This window comes from Nicotiana attenuata, unplaced genomic scaffold, assembly GCF_001879085.1.
Source record: "Nicotiana attenuata strain UT unplaced genomic scaffold, NIATTr2, whole genome shotgun sequence".
NCBI lineage: Eukaryota > Viridiplantae > Streptophyta > Magnoliopsida > Solanales > Solanaceae > Nicotiana > Nicotiana attenuata.
The window spans coordinates 56,488-67,307 of NW_017673462.1; the positions used below are offsets into that span (position 1 = coordinate 56,488).

General features: G+C 31.0%; 2 protein-coding genes across 2 annotated transcripts; one reads left to right on the plus strand and one right to left on the minus strand.

Moving 5' to 3' along the window:
• The first annotated feature begins 240 nt into the window (after positions 1–240).
• On the plus strand, positions 241–906 carry LOC109216442. The gene is made up of 2 exons (XM_019380590.1): positions 241–285; positions 466–906. The coding sequence occupies exons 1-2, from the start codon at positions 241–243 to the stop codon at positions 904–906; spliced, it is 486 nt and encodes a 161-aa protein (XP_019236135.1).
• A 4,812-nt stretch (positions 907–5,718) lies between these two features.
• On the minus strand, positions 5,719–10,158 carry LOC109216443 (LOB domain-containing protein 19-like). Its single transcript, XM_019380591.1, has 2 exons — positions 9,733–10,158; positions 5,719–6,165 (listed from the first exon to the last, which is right to left on the minus strand). Exons 1-2 carry the CDS (start codon positions 10,078–10,080, stop codon positions 5,851–5,853), a joined length of 663 nt encoding a protein of 220 aa, XP_019236136.1. The 5' UTR covers positions 10,081–10,158; the 3' UTR covers positions 5,719–5,850.
• Positions 10,159–10,820: the final 662 nt, after the last annotated feature.

Genomic DNA, 10,820 nt, shown 5'->3' on the forward strand with positions numbered 1-10,820 from the left:
TAGACCTTTCAAGCCATCATAGCCAGAGCATGAATACAACTGAATATAATCATTTTTTAAATACAACTATTATTAATACATATGAATACAACTAAATTCAAACACATACAAGACATATTTTTCCGAAGATCTGATATGAATACAACTGAATATAACTAAAAACATGCTGCAAAAACTATTCGTATACATCAGAATACAATTAACAAAGCTGTATTATATGTAATTTTAATATGTATTGTCATGACGTATCCTTCTAATGTTTTTGTTAGCCTCCTGTTGCATAAAGTACAGCAGACTTTTGATAAGTTTTGCACTAATTACAGTTGATATTCTGCTGGTCTAAATATATGATGTATTCATCTATATGCTACTATTTCAGTTGTATGTAACTTAGTAATTCAGCATTATACATTTGATAATTCAGTTATATGTGCTCAAAACTTATATTTCTATTTTTAAATGTAGGTGGTACCATCAACTGAATATTTACATACAGTTAACGATGGTGGGAGGAATTACACAGTCTGCATGTTAGAGAAAAAATGTGTTTGTGGAAGGTTTCAAGTTGATGAATTGCCATGCCCACATGCTTGGGCTGTATTGAAGAGCAAGTTTCTAATGCCAGAAGAATATTGCTCTAACTATTACAAACCAAATACAATTGTAATGACATACGATGTGCCAGTGTACCCGCTACCGGACAGAAATGACTGGAATATACCAGATTATGTTGCAGAGGAGGTTGTACTACCACCCAAATGGAAAAGACCTCCTGGAAGGCCAAAGAAGAAGCGCGATAAAACTTTAAGTGAGTTGTTGCAGCCGAAAAATCAACATTCATGTAGCATATGTGGGCAGGGAGGACATAACAAGCGAGCGTGTAGAAATGCTCCACGTAATAAATAGTTAACATTCTGACATGTATTGTTGCTTCAACGATTTGTCAATACTTATGATGACATTGTCAAGTAATAAATTCTCATTGTCAAGAAATATATTCTGAAATGACTTTCGTGAATAGATTCTGAATACATATAGTTGCCTTAATGTGTTGGATACAATCGAATATAACCTTGTCCACATATATTTTGACAGTTTATTATAGACAGTGTCTGAGTTATATACATAACTAGTCAGAATTCATCGGAATATATCTATATACTCAGCTGTAATATAACAATTTCATTAAGTCTGAATTTATATTCTCTAACTAGACAATAACCTGTTTAATACATCTGAATTTATATTTTTTTTTCAAGTATTAACTGAATTTGAAAGATACATATTAAATTCAACATAGCTGAATACATAGAAATGACAACTGAATACAGAGAAATACATATGAACTATACAGTTGAGTAGAACTGAGTATTGATGAATACTAAAAAATACAACTGAATACAGCTGAAGTATTTTTATGAATAATACAGTTGAGTAGAACTGGATGTAGATGAATATAACAAAATACAAATGAATACAGCTGAATAATACACTTGAATACAACTAACTACTGCTGAATAAAACAGTTGAATACAACTGACTACAGCTGAATACAACTGAATACGTATAACCTGTTTAATACATCTGAATGTGTATTCTTTAATATGTATTAACTGACTGGAAAGATACATATAAATGAATGCTGCCGAATACCACTGAATGCAGGTGAATAATAGAGTTAAATACAACTGAATACACCTGAATTCAGAAAAATACATCTGAATTCTTTAATATAACCTACCATCAGAATACATAAAGTTTCCGACTTTGATATTTACATGTTTAATACCTAAAACCTGTTCAAGCAAAGTTACTTGGTATTAATACATACTTGAATCCTGTAAGATAAATATGAATACAAACTGAAGAATAAGCATGAATACTTATGAACAAACCAGTGAAACAACGATTGAAAAGTTGCAATTTTCATACACGAACACTGTCGATAAAGTGATAAGTTTTTCAAATTAAATACCATCTTCACCAAAATTCATACTCAAAACAGTATACATCTTCAAACTACATTCCAAAACTACATTAACCTAAAGCTACTCTAACACTATCTGCATCTTTGAATCTGACTCCGTGATTTGGCTAGCAATCTTTGAAGGTGTTTCATTCTCGCTTATGGCATCAGCATCTATCTTCCGCATAGCATAGTCCCAGAGAAGAGCACCATATCTTTGACGGAGTAGATTGGAATCAAATGTTGTTTGTGGAATCTCACCAAGAGTGCTCAGAAACTCTGCGTGTGCTGCAACATGCACCCCACAATCCCTAAAAAATAATTGATTGAAACAATTAAATCTAATTCATACAATTAGATTTGTATATAACATACAAGAATGATGATTGAATACTTACATGCTCCCAGCTTTCTGTTGAGGCAGATCTGATATGAAAAAAACTTCAAAGGGATCATACAGAGAAATACATATGAATAATACAGTTGAATACAATTGTCTATAGGTGAATAAAACAGTTGACTACAACTGACTACAGCTTAATAAAATAGTTGAATACAAGTGACTACATCTGATTAAAACAGTTGAATACAACTGAATATAGCTGAATACAGCTGAATAATATTGAATAATACAACTGACTACAGGTGATTAAAACAGTTGAATATGACTGTCTACAGCTGAATAAAGCTGAATAAAGCAGTTGAATACAGCTGACTACAGATGTATTCACTACAGTTGAATTCAACTGACTATAGCTGAATACAGCTGAATACAGAGAAATACATATGAATAATACAGTTGAGAACAACTGAATACAGCTGAAAGCAAGAAAAATACAGCTGAATAATACAGCAGAATACAGCTGAATAATACAGTAGAATACAGCTGAATAATACAGCAGTGATGGGAACCTTGAAAATCCTTAAAATACAACTATAAAAATACATCAGAATACATATACATACGTATAAATACAACTGAATACATTAATACCAAATAGTACAAAAATGTGAATTTGAATATATCTAAATAGATTTAAATACAACATACAATATTCAAGTAAGCACAACTCAGTTATTGACAAATGTGTATGTGTAAATAGTTCTGGATTGTTTTAATACTTATGAATACAACCAGATACATACGAATACAACATCATACATATAAAAATAACTTGAATAATTATGAATACATATAAGTTTCTTTGAATGCATATTGATACAATAGCAATTACCTTTTCGTGTCGTGTATCTGATATCTTTTTTGCATCAACTTCCTTAAAATTGACACATGAAGAATCATTCATAGGTTTTTTCCTCTTTGAAGCAACTGGATTTTTTGTTTCTTTTGAAGATTTCTTAACTTGGACTTCTTTCGATTTGTCATTGTGTAGTTTAGTTCTTCTCTCTGAAACTGTAGTTGCTGATAAACCTGCAAAATCCGACTCCGCTTGAGTTATTTGCAATGAGAAAGAGGGCCCATCAAAATTTAGAATTTTGGTGGGTATACCTCTGGTTATCATCTTGTGTGGCGTTGAACCCGACATTGGAGAGAAAAACCAAAGCTTCCCGGTGAGTAAACAATACCAATGGTTATTGCTTCAGAAACAAAGTAAAATCTGTATTAAAATTAGAGAAACAAAATAATGATATCAAAATCTATGAATTAAACCTACCAGGAGCACTTGTATCGGCTCTAAAACAATGATTTTAGAGAGATACGAAATGGGGAGAGATAATGGCGGAGACCTAGAGAATTTGGGTGGGAGAAGAGTTATGAATCGTGGGTTTGTGAGAGAAGAGAGTAAAGTATGCAAAAAGAGAGAGAGAGAACGTGGTTAGAGCAGATATACGGTGATTATGTGAGAGAAAAGATTAAAAAGGAGAGAGAAAAATATTATTTAGCATATCTTAAATGTAGGATGTAACTATAATTAGATATTTTGCTATAAAGAATAAAAGGTATCTATAGGATGTAATATTTTAAAATAATATTTATTTAAACTAAATAGGGTACTAAGGTTTTCTATAGGGTGTAAAATTTTCTAATTTTTACTTTAAAATTGACTGGGCCATTGAAGCTGGGCCTTCATGAAAAATTGGCCAGCCCACCCAATTTTTTCTCGGAAAATTACCAGCTATGTCCATTTATAAGTAGCTCATTACAAAAGTTGGCCAATTGATAAAATATAATTAATATTAGCCAAATTAGCCAATTAGCTATTTGTAGCAAAAAAAATATCAAATTTTTGCTTTGTTTTGAGTGGGTGTTATTAGAATATATTGGGCACAAATTAAGGAGCTTAAATCTCAGTTTTGGGATGATTTGGTGAAGTTTTGAGGTGGTTTGAATTGAAAATTCGAAGTAAAAGCTGAACAGAAAAAAAATGATATGTGTATCACACTGTGTATCATTTGTGTATCACATATGTATCATGTTTGTATCTATTGTGTATCACATGTATATCCATGTATACCTGTGTGTGAGATACATGCGTGATACATGTTTGATACATGTGCGCAGAAGACTTTTTTGAACTCGATTTAATTACGAATTTTGATACAAAACCAGTCCAAATCGCCTCCAATCTTCCTCAAATTTTGTATATTGACTTATCTATATATTTTCAATGAATTTCAACTATACCCATTGAAAAAGTTCCTTTTTTGATTAGATTTTTGGAATATTGTATAGATTTTTGTATTTCATCACCTTATTTGCTACCCCATTCATGAAATTTCCTTTCCGTCTTGTATCTAATGTTGCTAATCACGCTTAAAATATGAAAGGTGATTTTTGCATGTGATTCTTTGATAGAAAGAACCCTATTATTTGGTTTTTTAATTTTTATTGGCTAGTTTTGGTAAGTCTATGACTAATGGCTAGAGGTTGGTAAGTTAAAATTTATTTGGGACATTTGTGTAAGTTTCCCTTTTTTCTCATTGAAATAGGACTTCTGGTTAAAAGGCAGGAAAAGCCTGATTGTCTACCCCTGATTGTAGCAAAAAGGCCGGGCTCACAGCAGCACTAATCGCCCCAGATTTTTTTTTTCTTTTCTATTCCTTCTTGTTGTCTTTGTTGGGAATAAAAAAATAATATCCTACCCAGAAATAATATCCACGGTAAATAACAACAACACAAGAGAATAACAACGATACCAAATATTTTAACGGGATAAAATACAATACCCCAGTGGAGCAATATTACCACTATTATATTACAACTTAGTAGTGTCAAGAGGCTACTATAACTTCGAAAGAAATAACACTCTTTATTTTAAACACCTCACTATAATATTACTCTCACTTACTATTTATCTCACAGACTACAATCTGTGGATTACTCTCTCTACGCTCTATTGCGCTCTCTATGATTTTGGTGTGCTTTAAACTGAAACGAATCACTTCTTTTTATAGGCAAAGTTGCCGTCCAAGTTAGCCAATCAAATGCATTCATTTCATTGCAATTTGCAGATTTGCAAATTGTCGTCCATATTTGTTTTGTTTTTTTGGTTGCAGCTTGTTGCCAGCTTTCTCTTTTTCTTTATTTTTTTTTATTTATTTAACTGGGTTCTACAGTCCTCCCTTCTCATTTGTAATAATGAACAGACGTGATGTTTATATCACACGCACATACTCTCTCTCTCACACACACACAAAGAACATACACATGAATGAAAAAAATATTTAGTTATCCGTGGGCAAAGACAAGAAGCTTAAGTAAGAAACAAGCAGTTACGTCAATTCGCTAAGATTAAAGTTCAACAAAATTCATAGAATCGCAATTAGTAGAATACAGCAAAAAAGTTCCATACAAAAAAAAAGGGAGTTATATGATAATAATCTTCATAGAACTAAACTTAATTAAGCATGGAAGCACATCTTCATGGTGAAGGTCTAAATCTAACTCCAGGTAAGTGTCTAGAAACAAACTCTCGTGCTAATGTATGGAGCTCAAAGTTCTCTAGTTCTTGATCATCGAACGAATCACTTAAACCTGCAGTTATGTCAAATTGAGGATATTCCATATTATTACTTGAAGATGATATGCTTGAAGTAGTGCAGAAGATATCTGAAGATGATTGCAGCCCTGTTGGTGTAATTGGACTTTGTGGCTGTGGCCCTTGTCGCATAGGGAGGTGCTGTAAGGTAGAAAGGCGGGCTTGAACATATGCTAACTCAGCTTGCAAACTTACAACCTGCATATGTGTGTGAAATCAAACCACATTGGGAGTATTGAATAATATCGGGTGAAAAATCAAAAGAAAAAAAATATATGAATTTGTTTTCTACTTCAGATATTCATCAAGAAGGCCGCTACTGTTAGTCAATAAAGTACAATAGTTTCAAAGTTTAAAATTCTTACACTGATAACAACCTGTTAAAATCAATTAACAGCGTTAAGTCCTTTTCACTAATACACAGTGAAACGTGTAATTTTTTGTTTTACAATTAGTGTATTTAACTTTTTCATTATTTTCAGGTTATTAATCCTGCTTTTTATAGACTATATGAGTTTAACCTTTATGCACTCGTATATAAAATAAAACTTCACACTAATAAATCACCTAAAAGATAAATATAATTAATTAATTGTTCATAAAAAGTGAGACTAGTAATTTCAAAAATAAAACTTATTACCTATGTTATAATATATTAAAATAAAATAATAATATAAAAATTCTTTACACTGACAATATATATACACGTTAAATCCAAACAATATACTATATGAAACATTAAGTGTGTCTTTTTAAATATTTTACTTCTTGTTTTCTTAGGTTTCAGTACTGACTGAAGTCTCAAGTCTACAACAAACAAATTAATATAAATCCTTATGGTTGATAATCCCTCGTATAATTTTTATGAAAATCGATCGTACTATATCTGTCAGGTTTCCACCCGCCATGGACGGCAAAACCCACTTTAATGTATTATGTTCTCTTAATAATTTTTTGTAACAAGAGGTAACGACAATTCGTGGCGTATAGAAAGTTAATGTCAGCAAGCTTAATTATGTTCTTGGAAGTGCGAACACATTTGTGTTATCTCCTATAATGGATAGAATTGCAAGTAACATAGAAGTACTTGTTTTCCTACCTAATTAAATAGCTTTGTGCTTATCTGCCCAATAATAGACACTTCGTTGTGTATTTTATTCCTGAGCATTGGAATCTTCCCACGAATTTTGAATGCTTAACTAATTTGTTCAACAAAAGATTTTTTAGCATCAAATATACTACTTAAATGGTAAAATATTACTCACTATGTTTCATTTTAGGTGAAGGTGCTTAATTGGGCAAAGAGTTTAAGAAAGAAAAAAAATAGAATTTCTAATTTTACACATATCATGATATTTATGTAACTATAAAATCATATCATGACTAAAAACTAAAAAGAAAATTTAAAGTTGGATTCTTTTTATAAATATAAAAAAGGTAAAATTGAAAGATGTCACATTAAATGAAATGCACGGACTAATATTCATTTGCATCTGAATTTGCCATATTAACACTTTATAACGCATAGTATTTAGCACCTTTGTTAGTTCCACCATAAACAGGTAAGAAAACAAAGTAAGGAAGAAAGTCAAATTATTGAACAATGGGAATATATCTCGAGCTGCTAAAGTTTGTTAGGGTTACTTATTACTCCCGCCAAGCAAGACAAAATATTTCAAAGTCCACATCCATCAACTATTCTATGCAAAGTCACTCTCTATCTTGTGAAGGAACAGCGCAAGTTAGATTCAATTTTAAGGGATTTAAATTATATACACTCTAAAGTTTCTTATACTAAGAGCCCGTTTGGCTAAGTTGATTTAGAGTAGCTGATAAGTATTAGGTGCTGAAAAGCACTTTTAAGTGCTGAAGCTGATTTAATAAATAAGCAGTTACACGTTTAGATAAAAGTGCTGAAATTTATAATATGCAGCTAAAGAATTGGGTGTACGAAGAGTTTTGTTTTAAAAAGAAATATTTTAAGGATAGAATAATAAATATTTTGGTCAAACTTAAAGTGCTTATAAGCTGAAATTTGATAAGTTGGGGGAGACCAACTTATGACTATTGGCTTATAAGCACTTAACTTATAAGCACTTTTAATTTTACCAAACGCGTAGATAAGCCAAAAAAGTAGTGCTTATGAGCCAGTTTGACCAGCTTATAAGCTTAGCCAAACACCCTCTAACAAGGAAACTTAAGTGATTATAACATATTATTCTAAGTTATCATCATATCAATTTTACTATGAAAAATTATTTGTTAGTAGGTTCGATTAAATTTGATAGTATAAAACACTTATACATTGTTAGTACATAAAACCTTACACTCAATTTTAAAAAGGATTTATGTTATTTACATCAATAATATAATGAACTTTTTTACACCATCAATGTAATTTAACATATTATAACAGATTGCATACCATTAAATTAATCTATATAACAAATTAATGCTATTAAATAGAGTTAGTTCCCTGCTATTATCTTTCAAATGACCTGATTATGTAAATAATTTTATATTGTCAATGTAAAAAACTTACAATCTACTAAAATTTTCAAATTCAGATATCGTAATAATTTTAGGAGCCTTGTAATCTGGCGGGGAGGAGAAGTGCATACTAATGAATTTATGTACAACATAACATGTTACTGTGATAATAAATTAACTATTAGGGGTCGTTTGGTAGGAGGTATTGGAAAAAATAATGCCAGTATTAGCTCTATGCATTACTAATACCTTGTTTGGTACATTTTTTCAACCTATGTATAACTAATACTTGTATTAGTTATACATCATACTTGGTATTATCCTATGTATAAGTAATGCATAGGAAACAATGTCATTAGTAATACCAAGGCTATTAATGCATGCATTAGTATGGGTAAAGACAAAATTGTCCTTAATGTCCCTTAAAGCTAGAGAATATGGAGGGCATTTTTGTAAACAACTATTTTTTTAAAAAATTATGCAATGCATTATAATTTTAATACACCACACCAAACAGTAAATAAGAAATAATATATGCATAACTAATACTTGCCTTACTAATACACCTTATTCCGCACTATTCTTATACACCATACCAAACGACCCCTTACGCATTTTATTACTCCTATTTGTTAGCAACTTGTCAATGAGCAGTAACAACAAAGACTTTCAAAGTACTGTAAGAAAAGACTCGAACCATTTTGAACACATAGACAGTTGAGGGTTCTATCATATAGTTTTCTACTATGATCCTTTTGACAATATTAGATTTTGAATTATTGACTATCCTAAAGTTTCAAGAAAAATGCAAGCCACAACAAAGAACAGAAGTAAGTTTACCTAACCCCACCTTGATATATCTTGAAATAATTTCAGAAATTTTAGCTTATACTTTTGGATACTCTTTGATGCTATTAGAATACCGGCTGTTGATAAATCTAGTAATCTTTTAAGAAATTTGAACCAATAAAAAAAAGGATCATTAAAAACCCAAATTATGTGGCAACCCTAATCCAATAATTTGATTTCTCTTTTTATCCCCTCTTCTTTAAAGAGCTCTACATAAGTCAATCTTAAGTTTTCAACCCTGGAGCACATCTCATCAACTTCAGCATACAAGTCATCACACTATATGAACTTAAACAGAAATACGAATTCTTTTTAGTAAGATTATTGAAAAGCAAGAAACCAATCAAAAATCAGTCAATAAGTTTAAAATGAAGTAATGTTACTATATCTATATATTACCAAGAAAAAAACCCAAAAAGTTCATACCTGTTGCTGAAGAGTAAAGATGTGAGCAACACAACCATAGATAGGGTCTCTAACTCTAGCAAGAGCCTCATAGCAAAGTGTAACGACAGCATCCAGACGTTTATGTGCTGGAATTCTGAGCAGCAATTTAGAGGCATTGCTTGCTCCAAACACCTTATGTACAGCAGCAAAATGAGCAGTGCCTTGATCAGAATCAAAATATGGTGCAAATATGCATCCCCTCACACATTTTCTTCTAAGAAACTTGCATGCACCACAAGGCCCACCACCTCCTGCACCTACAACATTATTATTATTGTTGTTATCGTTATTATATTGACGATCAGCACTACCACAGCCACCGTTCATATTTTCTCTCTCTTTCTCTCCCTCTCTATATATGTGTGTGATCTTTTTGAGCTTTGTGGAGTCTTGGAAAATTGGAAGCTGAAGCAGAAGCAGAAAGAGAGCTAAAGATATGGAGAGAGATGGGTATTTATTTAAAAAGAATATAGACTAAGAATAAATAAAATGGACACCTAGCTACTGTTTGTTACTACTAGTATTAATTTAATTCAACTCTTTCATTTAAATTATTTGTGGAAGCTTTGGTGGTGGGTCAGTTGATAGACCTGCCAAGAGAGTAAATCTCACCATACATATTTTAGGATAACAGGAGTTTTAATCCCATAAATTGATCAGATTATTTAAATATAAATTAGATATACTATTTATAGAAAAAAAAGAGATTAGTAACCCATAAAGTAAGATATTTTATTTGTTACAATAAATAAGAAACACAGAATAACACTGTCTCCGTCCTAACTTAATTTACGTGATCGAGTTTGATTGGACATGAAATTTAGAAAAGAAACTTTTGAAATATGGAATATATAAACTCTTTAAATTATTTGAGTAATATATGCTTCTTTCGTTCCAATTTATATTCTGCTCCAAAAAGAATAAATTATAACTTTAAACATTCTTATTTATCCTTAATAAGATGATGATAAATATTTTTGTCTTGTTTTAGAAATAAATTTTAAAACTAATATTTTCTTTCATAAACGGCATATATATCAAGTTAGTATGCATAACATAAAATATAA

Bases quoted from the DNA above. Each gene is read 5' to 3' on its own strand.
- LOC109216442 (XM_019380590.1), top strand. From the start codon at position 241: ATGACGTATCCTTCTAATGTTTTTGTTAGCCTCCTGTTGCATAAA. The intron at 286-465 runs GTACAGCAGACT...TTTTAAATGTAG, and splicing joins TTAGCCTCCTGTTGCATAAA to GTGGTACCATCAACTGAATA.
- LOC109216443 (XM_019380591.1), bottom strand. From the start codon at position 10,080: ATGAACGGTGGCTGTGGTAGTGCTGATCGTCAATATAATAACGATAAC. The intron at 6,166-9,732 runs GTATGAACTTTT...ACACATATGCAG, and splicing joins TCTTTACTCTTCAGCAACAG to GTTGTAAGTTTGCAAGCTGA.